We start from the raw sequence: 14155 nt of genomic DNA on the forward strand, positions 1-14155 counted from the left end.
TTCATTTTGCTCTTGAACAAGATCAAAGTATATTCTTTCTGCCTCTTCACCCAACCCCCAAAATATTTCCAGAAATTATATTCCTGGTGAGAAAACTTTTGTTAAGGTTTTCATTCTGGCAGCTGTAAGCTGTGATGTTAAGGGACCTACTTTTCACAATTCTCTGTTTTTAGATTCTGCCTCTTGACTCTACTGTATTCCTAATCCTCCTCTTCCTATCTCAGCCACTCAATTGAGAAGCAAACAAGGAAGCCCAAAGTTATAAGGGATCTAAGTAAGGAAAGAGAGAACCTACAGAATTATTAAGGAAAATAAGTTTCCAGAGGTCTGAAACTTGTAAGTTATTAATTGTGGTTTTGCCAAATATTCTAGGGTTATCTATTTTGAACTATAAATGATTATGTAACAGGATACTTGAGAAGTGAACAGCAGTGTTATGTTGATAAGATCGACTATGTGATTGGTAACAAGTTTTCAATGGTAATAGAAAAAGCAACAAAAAGCGAATATAACATTAGTGAAAATATTTGGGTATTATGGACATGACTACTTTGTTTCTATCAGAGCAGACTTTCAAGAGAAATAAGATGCATTCAATTGCTTGCACATGTTGTGGCATGTACGATAATTTCAGTACTTAAAAAGATTGAATAATATTCCATTGTATGTATATATCATATTTATTTATCCATGTTTTCATCAGTGAACACTTGAGTTGGTTCCACTAGTTGGCTATTGTCAATAATGTTGCTGTGAACAATGATGTACAAATGTTTTCAAATTCCTGCTTCCAATTCTTTTGGAATTCCACTGTTAGTGGAAATGCTAACTCATATGGTAATGCTGTTTATTTTTTTGAGGAAGTGCCTAGCTCTTTTCCACAGCAGCTTCACCATTTTAGATTCCCACAATTAATACACAGTGTTCCAGTTTCTCCACATCCTTCCTAACACTTGTCATTTTCTGTTTTTGATAGCAGTCATCTGAATAGGTATAAAGGAGTATCTCATTACTGTTTTTGGTTTGCATTCCCTTAAAGATTACTGATGTCAAGCATCTTTACATGCTTTTATTGGCCTTCTTTGGAGAAATGTCTACTCAAGCTCTAGCTCATTTTTGAGTTGGGTTTGATGGAGTTATTGTTAATTTTTGGGAATTCTTTATATATTCTGGGTATTAATTCCTTAGCAGGTATAAAATGTTAAATATTTTCTTCCATATTGTGGATTGCCTTTTCACTCTATTGACAATGCCCTTTGATTTATGTGTTTTCTTAGTTTTCATGAAGTCCAATTAACGTATCTTTTTCTTTCTTCTGCTTGTGCTTTTGCTATCACATCCAAGAAACCACTGCCAATCCAATGTTATAAAAATTTTCCCCTTTGTTTTCTTTAAAAAAACTTACAGTATTAGCACTTACATTTAGAACTTTATCCATTTTTACTTAAGTTTTGTATACAGTTTAAGATAAGGATCCAATTTCATTCTTTTATATGTGAATATGCAGTTTTCCCACCATCATTTGTTGAAAGGTTCTTCTGCACACATTGAATAGTCTTGGAACTCTTGTCAGAAATCATTTGATCATATATGAAAGAGTTTATTTCTGGATTTTATTTCTGTCCCATTGGTTTATATACTAGTACCAGATTCTTTTGATGACAGTAGCTTTGTAGTAAGTTTTGAAATTAGGAAGAGTGAGTACTACAACTTTGTTCTTCTTTTTCAAAACTGTTTTAGCTATTTAGGGTGATTTCACTAGATACTACCCTCCTTTATCTCTTTCAACACTGTTGAACATAAAGTCTATTTTGTCTGATATTAGTATAGCTACTCCAGTTCCCTTTTGTTTACTATTTGCATGGAATATCTTTTTCCACATTTTCACTTTCAGCTTTTTCTTTCTTTTATTCATTAGATATAAATGAGTCTTTTGTAGACAACATATAGTTAAATCATTTATCTTAATTTTTCATACACGCTCTTTGATTGGGCAGTTTAATCCATCTAAATTTAAAACAATTACTGATAAGGACTTACTTTTGTCATTTTGCTATTTTTTAAGTAACTCGTTTTTGTCCCTCAGTTTCTCCGTTACTGTCTTCTTTTCTATCCAGTTTTCTTCTATTGACATGTTTTGAATCCCTTGTCTTTTACTTTTGTGTGTATTCTATAGCTATTTCCTTTGTATCATGAGTTACATATAGCATCAGTTCAGTTCAGTTCAGTCGCTCAGTCGTGTCCGACTCTCTGCGACCCCATGAATCACAGCACGCCAGGCCTCCCTGTCCATCACCAACTCCCGGAGTACACTCAAACTCATGTCCACAGAATCGGTGACGCCATCCAGCCATCTCATTCTCCGTCGTCCCCTTCTCCTCCCGCCCCCAACCTTTCCCAGCATTAGAGTCTTTTCCAGTGAGTCAACTCGTCGCATGAGGTGGCCAAAGTATTGGAGTTTCAGCTTTAGCATCAGTCCCTCCAATGAACATCCAGGATTGATCTCCTTTAGAATGGACTGGTTGGATCTCCTTGCAGTATAAGGGACTCTGAAGAGTCTTCTCCAACACCACAGTTCAAAAGCATCGATTCTTCGGCGATCAGCCTTCTTCACAGTCCAACTCTCACATCCATACATGACCACGGGAAAAACCATTGCCTTGACTAGACGGACCTTGGTTGGCAAAGTAATGTCTCTGCTTTTTAATATACTATCAAGGTTGGTCATAACTTTCCTTCCAAGGAGCAAGCGTCTTTTAATTTCATGGCTGCAATCAGCATCTGCAGTGATACTAAAGTTATAATAATCCAATTTGAATTGATATCATCCTAACTTTAATAACATAAAAGTTCTACTACTATACAACTCCTTCCAACTCTTTGTTATTCATATTACAACTTATATTTTTATACATTGTAAACCACTAATATGGATTTGTAACTATTTTTATACATTTGTCTGTATCTCATTGTGGTTTCAGCTTGCATTTCCCTATGGCTAGTCATGTTGAGCATCTTTCATGTTTATTGGCTATTCATATAATCTTCTTTGCTGAAGTACCTGATTATGTCATTTGCTTATATTACTGAGTTATTTGTTTTCTTAAGGTTCAGTTTTAAGAGTTCTTTGTATAAGTTTGAAAAAAAAATTCTCTATCAGATATGTGATTTCCAAATATTACCCCCATCTATGGATTGTCTTTTCATTCACTCAAGTCTTAGTTTAAAAAAGTGCTATTTACTGATTATAGATTATGTCTTTGTTGTAGCTAAAAACTTACCATAAAGGTCACAAAATTTTTCCTATGCTCTCATCTAGAATTTATGGTTTAAACTTTTCCATTTAGACATGTGATCCATTTTGAGCTAATTTGTACAAGATGTAAGATATATATAGAGGGTTTTTGTTGCTGTTTTACTATGTCCAATTGTTACAGTATACTTTGTTGAAAAGAAAATTCTTAATCTTTTCAATTAAGACTGTCCTTAATTGAATTAGTTTTGCAACTTTGTAATAAATAAGTTGATGATATCTGTGTGAATCTGTGAATCTATTTCTGGGCTCTGTATTCCTATTCATTAATAGATATTTCTAACCTTTTGTCAACACCACACTTTGTCTTTATTAATAGATACTTCTAATCTTTTGTCAACACCACACTTTGTCTTTCTTTTTTATACTTTAAATGTCATACAATTATATCTTAATAAAGCTGAAAAGAAAAAGAATAAAAAAAAAAATAACAGAAAATAGAAAACTTTCACTACGAGATGCATTCCACAAAGTATTCTCTGGCATAATGAGCCAAAGAATTTTTATCTTCCTTGAGAGACATATATTTAAATTAATATTAGCTATATAAGAATCCTCTGGTGTTTAACAGAGAATGAACTCTTAAAATACTTGGTCTGACACTCACCAATAGTAAGCAGAAGGAAATGAAGAAGATGAGGAAGTCCCACAGCAGAGCAGAGAGCCAGAAATTAAGGGCATAAACCCCACTCAAAAACTGAATGTGCTTCGCCTTAGTGACTCTCTCATTCACTGTCAGGAGACAAAAGCCACTGACAAGAATACTCACACCAAAATACAAATTTAAGGCTATTTGTGATCCTGTCACCGGTCTACAAAAGAATGAATAAAGAGGCACACTGGTAAAGCAATAAAGTGGGAAACATTAATTTCTAACAATAACTGTAATTATTAATTTATTATAAATTATATTTATTGTTAGCAGCTATTTACTATTTTAATTAACTTCTAAAGTTAACTTTTAATAAAATACATTGCTGGAAAGGGAAGAAGGGATCTATTTAAAGTTTCAAGTTCAATGAAAAAAGTATACATACTGATTTGCAGGTCCACTAGAAGCAGAACGTTTAGGCTGAGGTTTGTTGATGACTGTAATGGAAGCATCAGGGCCAGAAAGTGACATAAAAATAATATTGTCTAATACAGCCAGAGATAATGATGATGAATGGTATGCCTCATTGTTGAACCAAAAGTTAACTCTATTTTCATTTCCATTAACTTCAATGGAAAATGCAATAATGCATGAGTAAATGCATTTTGGACTATCCACCAAATAGGCCTTCAGATCACCTGGAATGAGAACATAACACCGATCATGGGCTCAGCACGCAATACAGATCATTAACTAAGTATTTTAGAGAGGGCGAACCAAATAATTTTACTTGCCTAATATTTTTTCTCCCCATTCCCACAATAGCTCTGACAAGCTTTGACCATTTAACTTAAGGATTTTATTCTTCAAAAAGTCTACATATAATAAATGCTAGAGGTGGTTGTAGTTTAATCGCTAGGTAGTGTCCAACTCTTTGTGACCCCATAGACTATAGCCTGCCAGGCTCCTCTGTCCATGGGATTCTCCAGGCAAGAATCCTGGACTGGGTTGCCATTTCTTTCTCCAATAAATGCTGGAGAGGGTATGGATAAAAGGGAACCCTCTTACACTGTTGGTGGGAAAGTAGATCGATGTAGCCACTATGGGATATAGTAAGGAAGTTCCTTTAGAAATTAAAAATAGAGTTGCCATATGATCCAGCAATTCCACTTCGAGGCATATATTCAGAAAAGATGAAAACTCTATTTTAAAAAGATAAACACACCCCAATGTTCAGAAAACTAAGATCGTGGCATCCGGTCGCATCACTTCATGGCAGATAGATGGTGAAACAGTGGCTGACTTTATTTTTCTGGGCTCCATAATCACTGCAGATGGTGATTGCAGCAATGAAATTAAAAGACGCTTACTCCTTGGAAGGAAAGTTATGACCAACCTAGACAGCATATTAAAAAGCAGAGACATCACTTTGCCAACAAAGGTCCATCTAGTCAAGGCTATGGTTTTTCCAGTGGTCATGTTTGGATGTGAGAGTTGGAGTATAAAGAAAGCTGAGTGCCGAAGAACTGATGCTTTTGAACTGTGGTGTTGGAGAAGACTCTTGAGAGTCCCTTGAACTGCAAGGAGATCCAACCAGTCCATCCTAAAGGAGATCAGTCCTGGGTGTTCATTGGAAGGACTGATGCTAAAGCTTCAACTCTAATACTTTGGCCACTTGATGCAAAGAGCTGACTCATTGGAAAAGACACTGATGCTGGGAAAGATTGAGGGCAGGAGGAGAAGGGGACAACAGAGGATGAGATGGTTGGATGGCATCATCGTCTCGATGGACATGGATATGGGTGGTCCCCGGGAGTTGGTGATGGACAGGGAGGCCTGGCCTGTTGCGGTTCGTGGGGTCGCAAAGAGTCGGACACGACTGAGTGACTGAACTGAATTGAATGTAAATAGCAGTGCTATTCATAATAGCCAAGGCACAGAAGAAACCTAAGTGTCCATCAACAAATAAATGGATAAAGAATATTAATCCTTTATTATTCAGCCATAAAAAATGAAATAACACCATTTACAGCAACATGGATGGACCTAGTGATTTTCATACTAAATGAAGTCAGACAAAAGTAAATACTATGATATCATTTATATACAAAATCTAAAAAATACTACAAATGAACTTGCAAAACAGAAACAGACACATAGACAGAAAAAAAAAAGCAACTTATGGCTACCAAAGAAGAAAGCGGGAGGAATAAACTAAGAGTATGTGATTAAGAGATACACACTATGATATATTCAGTTCAGTTCAGTTCAGTCGCTCAGTCGTGTCCGACTCTCTGAATAAACAAAAAACAAAGATATGGCACAGAAAAATATATCCACTATCATGCAATAACCTATAACAGGAGAGACGCCCGGCTCCGGCGGCGCAGGCGCTAGAGACGCCGGGCTCCGGCGCAACCGACCACGTGCAGAATCGTGGCTGAGATGAGCTACCCCGCGCCCAGGGTTAGGGCGGTGGCCAAGAGGAGCTGTACCACGTTCAGGAGGCGGTGGCTGCTTGGGCACCGGAGGGCCGAGAGGAGCTGATCCACATTCAAAGCAGGAGGGGCGGCCTTGAGGAGATACCCCTCATCCAAGGTAAGGTACAGCGGCTGCACCTTGCTGGAGCAGCTGGGAAGAGATACTCCATGACCAAGTGGAATATAAGAATCCAGTGTTCTGGGGAGGAAGGAACAAGATGGCGGAGGGATAAGACGGCAAGACCACTTTCTCCCCTACAAATTCATCAAAAGAACATTTGAACGCGGAGGAGTAAAGTCCACAAAACAACTTCTGAATACTGGCAGAGGACATCAGGCTCCCAGAAAAGCAGCCCATTGTCTTCTAAAGGAGAGAGAAGAAATCCAGCTCCACCCACCAGAACACCGACACATGCTTCCCTAACCAGGGAACCCGGACAAGTCACCCGTCCAACCCCACACACAGCGAAGAAACTACATAATAAAGAGAACTCCACAAACTGCAAGAAGAGGGAAAGGCCACCCCAAGCAAAGCAATATAAGCAAGATGAAGAGGCAGAGAAATACCCAGCAAGTAAAGGAACAAGATAATTGCCCACCAACACAAACAACAGAAGAAGATATAGGGAATTTACCTGATAAAGAATTTCAGATTTTGATGGTGAAAATGATTCAAAATCTCAAAGCAAAATGGAGTTACAGATAAATAACCTGGAGAAAAGGATTGAGAAGATGGAAGAAAGATTTAATAAGGACTTAGAAGAAATAAAAGAGAGTCAGTATACAATGAATAATGCAATAGATGAGATCAGAAACACTCTGGAGGGAACAAACAGTAGAATAACAGAGGCAGAAGACAGGATAAGCGAACTAGAAGATAGAATTGTAGAAATAAATGAAACAGAGAGGAAAAAAGAAAAACGAATTAAAAGAAATGAGGACAATATTAGAGACCTCTGGGACAATGTTAAACGCTCCAACATTCGAATCATAGGAGTCCCAGAAGAAGAAGACAAAAGGAAAGACCATGAGAGAATACTTGAGGAGATAATAGTTGAAAACTTCCCTAAAATGGGGAAAGAAATAATCACCCAAGTCCAAGAAACCCAGAGAGTCCCCAACAGGATAAACCCAAGGCGAAATACTCCAAGACACATATTAATCAAATTAACAAAGATCAAACACAAAGAACAGATATTAAAAGCAGCAAGGGAAAAGCAGCAAATAACACATAAGGGGATTCCCATAAGGATAACAGCTGATCTTTCAACAGAAACTCTTCAGGCCAGAAGGGAGTGGCAAGACATACTTAAAGTGATGAAAGAAAATACCCTACAGCCCAGATTACTATACCCAGCAAGGATCTCATTCAAATATGAAGGAGAAATCAAAAGCTTTACAGACAAGCAAAAGCTGAGGGAATTCAGCATCACCAAACCAGCTCTCCAACAAATGCTAAAGGATCTTCTATAGACAGGAAACACAGAAAGAGTGTATAAACTTGAACCCAAAGCAATAAAGAAAATGGCTACGGGATCGTACTTATCAATAATTACCTTAAACGTAAATGGGTTGAAATTTTCAAAAAGGCTAGGAAACAATTCTCATAGCCATCAATAGTTCAGTGTTGAGTTCATGAATAGTTTTTAAAGTTTGGGACAAACTGTAGTATTTGCTATTTGAAGTACTGTTTGTAATTGGCATATTACGATGTAACATTGGTCTTCATTTCCAACTTAAAATGCCTAAAAATGCCTAACAGGTTTTTAGATTTGTGAATTTTAGTTGAAATGTATTTTACGATGTTACTAAACCTGCAGAAATATTGAAATATTTCAGAGAACTTATTCACTGTACATTTAATTTATTTTATTTATAAAAGTTATGAACTGTAGAAAGTTTTACTTGTTGGGTCAAATGCTTGTTGCTTCAAATGCTTGTTGCATTTGAAGTGCTAGTTACAAGAAAATCAAATACCTTCAATGTATAAATGCTATTAAGTTTTTAAAGGACTCTGGAGTATAAGTAAGTTTGTTTAAAGAAATTTAGTCTGTTCAATTTGAAAAAAAAATAAATAAAAATTGGATTATTTGATTTAAAAAAATAAATACCAATAAATAAATAAATAAATGAGATGTAAAAAAATTAAAAAAATTAAAAAAATAAAAAATAAATAACCTATAACAGAAAAGAATGACTTTGCTGTACACTTAAACTTAACACAATATTGTAAATCAACTATATTTAATTAAAAAATAAAAATACATGGAAAAATCTTTATTCTGTTAACAATCCACACACACCTCACACATTTTAGCTAAGTTTCACTGAGAAAATGTATTTAACTCGGTATTAATTCTCTCAAACTTCTTTTCCTCCTTCAAACTGTCAGTCCCCAAACTGATTTGTAAGGACTTCCACTTCTTTATTTTTTGCATTTTAAACTTTTTATTTTATATTGGAATGTATCCTATTAACAATGTTGTGACAATTTCAGGTGGACAACAAAAGGATTCAGCCATACATATACATGTATACATTCTCCCCCAAACTCCCTTCCCATCCAGACTGCCACATAAAAGTGAGCAGAGTTCCCTGTGATCTCTAGTAGGATCTTGCTGGTCATCCATTTTATTTTTAATTTATTTATTTTAATTGGAGGCTAATTACAATATAAAATTTTAAATATAGCAGAGTGTACATGTCAATCCTAAACTCCCTATTTCTTCTCCCCATTCTTCCCCATGGAGGAATAAGTTCATTCTCTAAGTCTATGAGTCTGTTTCTGTTTTGTAAGTAAATTCATTTATATCATTTCTTTTTAGATTCTGCATATAAAGGATGTTTACGATATTTCTCTTTCTCTGACTTCACTTAGGATGACAATCTCTAGATTCATCCATGTTGATGAAAATGGAATTATTTCGTACTTTTTAATGGCTGAGTAATATCCTGCTGTATAGATCCACCACATCTTCTTTATCCATTCCTCTGCTGAAGCAACATTTAAGTTGCTTCCATGTCTCAGCCATTGTAAATAGTGCTGCAACGAATACAGGGGTTCATGTATCCTTTTGAAACATGTTTTTCTCTTAGTATATGCCCAAGAGTAGGATTGCAGGGTCAAATGTTAGCTCTGTTTTTGGTGTTTTAAGGAACCTCTGTATGTGAGAGTTGGACTGTGAAGAAAGAAAGCTGATCGTTGAAGAATTGATGCTTTTGAAGTGTGGTGCTGGAGAAGACTCTTGAGAGTCCCTTGGACTGCAAGGAGATCCAACCAGTCCATTCGAGAGGAGATCAATCCTGGGTGTTCATTGGAAGGACTGATGCTAAAGCTGAAACTCCAATACTTTGGCCACCTCATGCGACGAGTTGACTCACTGGAAAAGACTCTGATGCTGGGAGTGATTGGGGGCGGGAGCAGACAGGGACGACAGAGAATGAGATGGCTGGATGGCATCACCGCCTCAATGGACATGAGTTTGAGTGAACTCCGGGAGTTGGTGATGGACAGGGAAACCTGGCGTGCTGTGATTCATGGGGTCGCAAAGAGTCGGACACGACTGAGCGACTGTACGGAACGGAATGGAACAGTACTGTTCTCCATAGTGGCTGCTGTTGTTGTTGTTTAGTCACTCAGTTGTGTCCATCTCTTTGCAACCCCATGGATTGCAGCATGCTAGGCTTCTCTGTCCTTCACCATCTCCTGGACCTTGCTCAAACTCATCTCCATTGAGTAGGTGATGCCATCCAACCATCTCATTCTCTGTTGTCCCCTTCACTCCTGCCTTCAATCTTTCCTGGCATCAGGGTCTTCTCCAGTGAGTCAGCTCTTAGCATAAGGTGGCTAATGTATTGGAACTTCAGCATCAGTCCTTTCAATAAATATGGAGGGTTGATTTCCTTGAGCATTGACTGGTTTGATATCCTTGCAGTCCAAGGGACCCTCAAAAGTCTTCTCCAGCACCACAGTTCAAAACTATCAGTTCTTTGGTGCTCAGCCAATTTTATGGTCCAACTCTCACATCTGTGCATGGCTACTGGAAAAATCATAGCTTTCACTATATGGATGTTTGTCTGCAAAGTGATGTCTCTGCTTTTGAATATGCTCTCTAGGTTTGTCATAGCTTTCCTTCCAAGGAGCAAGTGTCTTTTAATTTCATGGTTGCAGTCACCATCTGCAGTGATTCTGGAATCCAAGAAAATAAAGTCTATCACTGTTTCCATTGCTTTCTCATCTATTTGCCATGAAGTGATGGGACTGGATGCCACGATCTTAGTTTTTTGAATGTTAAGTTTTAAGCCAGCTTTTTCACTCTCCTCTTTCATTTTCATCAAGAGGCTCTTTAGTTCCTCTTTTCTTTCTGCCATAAGGGTGGTGTCATCTGCATATCTGAGGTTATAGATATTTCTCCCAGCAATCTTGATTCCAGCTTGTGCTTCATCCAGGTGGGCATTTCTCATGATGTACTCTGCATATAAGTTAAATAAGCAGGGTGATAATATACAGCCTCGATGTACTCTTTTCCCTATTTTGAATCAGTCCATTGTCCCATGTTTGATTCTAACTGTTGCTTCTTGACCTGCATACAGTTTTCTCAGGAGGCAGTTAAGGTGGTCCAGTATTCCCATGTCTTTAATAATTTTCCACAGTTTGTTGTGATCCACACAGTCAAAGGCTTTAGCATACTTAATGAAGCAAAAGTCAATGGTTTTCTAGAATTCTCTTGATTTTTCTATGATCCAACAGATGTTGGCAATTTGATCTCTTGTTCTGCCTTTTCTAAATTCAGTTTGTACATCTGGAAGTTCTCGGTTTGTGTATTGCTGAAGCCTAGATTGGAGAATTTTGAGCATGACTTTTCTAGCATGTGAAATAAGTCTAATTGTGTGGTAGTTTGAACATTCTTTTGCATTGTCTTTCTTTGAGATTGGAGTGAAAACAGACTTTTCCAGTCCTGTGTCCACTTCTGAGTTTTCCAAATTTGCTAGTGTATTGAATGCAACACTTTAACAGCATCATATTTTAGGATTTGAAATAACTCAGCTGTCATTCCATCATGTCCACTAGCTTTGTTCATCATGATGCTTCCTAAGACCCACTTGACTTCACACTCCAGAATGTTTGACCCTAGACAAGTATTCACACCATCGTGTTTATCTGGGTCATTAAGATCATCTTTTTGTACAGTTTTTCTGTGTATTCTTCCCACCTCTTCTTAATAACTTTGGCTTCTGTTATCTCCACACCATTTCTGTCGTTTATTGGCAGTACCAATTAACATTCCCACCAACCATCTACAAGGGTTCCCTTTTCTCTACACCCTCTCTAGCATTTATTGCTTGTGAATTTTTTGATGATGGCCATTTTGACTGGTGTTAGGTGATATCTCATGGCAGTTTTGATTTGCATTTCTCTAATAGTGATGTTAAGCATCTTTTCATGTGCCTTTTTTCCATCTGTATGCAAGGACTTCTACTTCTAACATTGATGATTAAGAAAAACAAATCATTATTAAGAAAAACTAGAAAGCCTGAATAATTTTGTGTTTATAAAACAAATGTGGTTGAATGAATCAGAAAACTAGCAAAGCAACTAGCTTTGGAAATACAAAGACCTGAGAGAAAAAGAACACTCACCTAGTCAAAAGTTTTATATACTTTTCCCTTCTGTACAGCTGTAGAAACAGAAGGTCGAGAAGCATAGCATAAAGTTGAGCAAAAGACTACAGTTAATAAGAACTTACAGATATTTCATGATGCTTAGAATAAAAAACAGAAATTTCAAGCTTATCCAAGAAGTTACAGTATAAAAATCCAAGATAGAGAAGCTGATAGAAGTGAGCCTTATACTCAGTCTCAGATCATGGGCCATATCAGACATGAAGCTTATTTTTTATGGTCCATAAGCTAAGAATTATTTTTACATTTTTAATTGATGAAAAGTAATATAAAAAAGATGCTGGGAAAGGTTGGGGGCGGGAGGAGAAGATGACAGCAGAGAATGAGATGGCTGGATGGCATCACCGACTCTGTGGACATGAGTTTGAGTGAACTCCGGGAGTTGGTGATAGACAGGGAGGCCTGGCATGCTGTGATTCATGGGGTCGCAGAGAGTTGGACACGATTGAGCGACTGAACTGAACTGAATATAAAAAAGATGAAGGTGGAGAAGAAGAAAGAAGAGAGAGGAAAAGAAGAAGAGGGGTGAGGAGGGAAGGGAGAGGTGGAGATGGGAGGGGGAGGGCAAGGAGGAGGAAAAAGGAGAATACAGAGACTGTATAGGACTGTAAGCTCTAAAATATATACCATGTGGCTTTTGTGCAGAACATGCTGGATGGCTCTTGTTTTAGTAGTTGAAAAGAAAATAAGAAGCTTGCTTTATGCTGCTTCCACAAAAAATCATTTCTTGATTCCTAAGAGTAGCAGATGAAAGGTTAACAAACTGAAGATAAATGAATTTGTGGGGGAGAAAGTGGTCTCCCCGCCCTATTCCTCCGCCATCTTTTTTCCTCTCAGGAATCCTTTTTGGTGTTAATTCTAGAAGGTCTTTTAGTTCTTCATAGAATTATTCGACTTTAACTTCTTCAACATTAGTTGTTGGGGCATATATTTGGATTACTGTGATATTGAATGGTTTGTCTTGGAAACGAAACCAAGATCATTCTGATGTCTTTGAGACTGCACCCAAGTACTGCATTTTGGACTCTTTTGTTGGCTATGAGGGCTTCTCCATTTCTTAGGGATTCTTGCCCACAATAGTAGATATAACAGTCAACTGAATTAAATTTACCCATTCACCTCCATTTTAGTTCACTGATTCCTAAGATGTTGATGTTCACTTTTGCCATCTCCTGCTTGACAATATCCAGTTTACCCTGATTCATGGACCTAACATTCCAGGTTCCTATGCAATATTATTCTCTGCAGCATTGAACTTTACTTTTAACGCCAGATTTCAGCGATTTACAGTTACTTTTTATTCTTTTGTCTTTCAAATCCCGTAAAAAAGTAGCATTATAAACCAAAATTGTAATAATATTGGTTTTTACTTTTATCCATGTATTTAACTTTACTCTAGAATTTTTATTTTCATATGGCTTTGAATTACTGTCCAGTGTCCTTTCATATCACTTTGAAGAAGAATCTTTAAATTTTCTTTTAGGGTAGATTTCATAATGAACTCCCTCAGTTTTTATCTCTGAATATCTCAATTTTTGAAGTGCAGTTTTGCTAAATATAGACTTCTTGGTTGACCATTTTTTAAGCTTTCATTAAATATTTCATCCCACTGCCTTCTGACCTGCAAGGTTTTAACTGAGAACATTTCTGATAATCTCATCAAGGACATCTTGTACATGGTTGCTTTTCTCTTGTTGCTTTCAAGATTCTTTGTCTTTCAACAGTTTGATTATAACGTGTCTCACTGTGGATCTCTCTCTGGTTTTCCTACATGGAGTCTATTGAGCTTCTTGTATTAGCATATCCAAGTCTTTCCTCAAATTTGGAAAATTTTCAGCTTTGCTTTTTCAAGTAAGTTCTCTGTCCCTTTCTTTTTTGCCTTCTAAGATTTCCAGAATGTGTAGCTTGGTCTGTTTTATATTGTGTCATAATTCCATTAGATTCTGTTCAGTTTTCTCCTTTTTTTTTTTCTTTTTCTGCTCCTCAAACTCAATAGCTTCAAATAGTATGTCTTCACATTTGCTGACTTTTCTTCTTCCTGCTCAAGTCTGCTGATGAATTCCTATGGTGAAGTTTTCAATTAAGTTT

At 36.9% G+C, this 14155-nt stretch overlaps 1 protein-coding gene across 1 annotated transcript in view; it reads right to left on the reverse strand.

Moving 5' to 3' along the window:
* Positions 1–14155, reverse strand: part of LOC129545009 (phospholipid-transporting ATPase ABCA3-like) — a 204697-nt gene that overhangs the window by 67754 nt on the left and 122788 nt on the right. Inside the window, exons 19-20 of the mRNA XM_088832884.1 lie at positions 4351–4603; positions 3921–4125 (exon numbers count right to left, since the gene is read on the reverse strand). Of these exons, the coding sequence (XP_088689010.1) occupies positions 3921–4125; positions 4351–4603 (458 nt within the window). The remainder of the gene's footprint in view (positions 1–3920; positions 4126–4350; positions 4604–14155) is intronic.

The sequence above is a fragment of the Moschus berezovskii genome, chromosome 27 (genome assembly GCF_049115385.1).
Source record: "Moschus berezovskii isolate FMDL1 chromosome 27, NW_MosBer_1.0, whole genome shotgun sequence".
Classification (NCBI taxonomy): Eukaryota; Metazoa; Chordata; class Mammalia; order Artiodactyla; family Moschidae; genus Moschus; species Moschus berezovskii.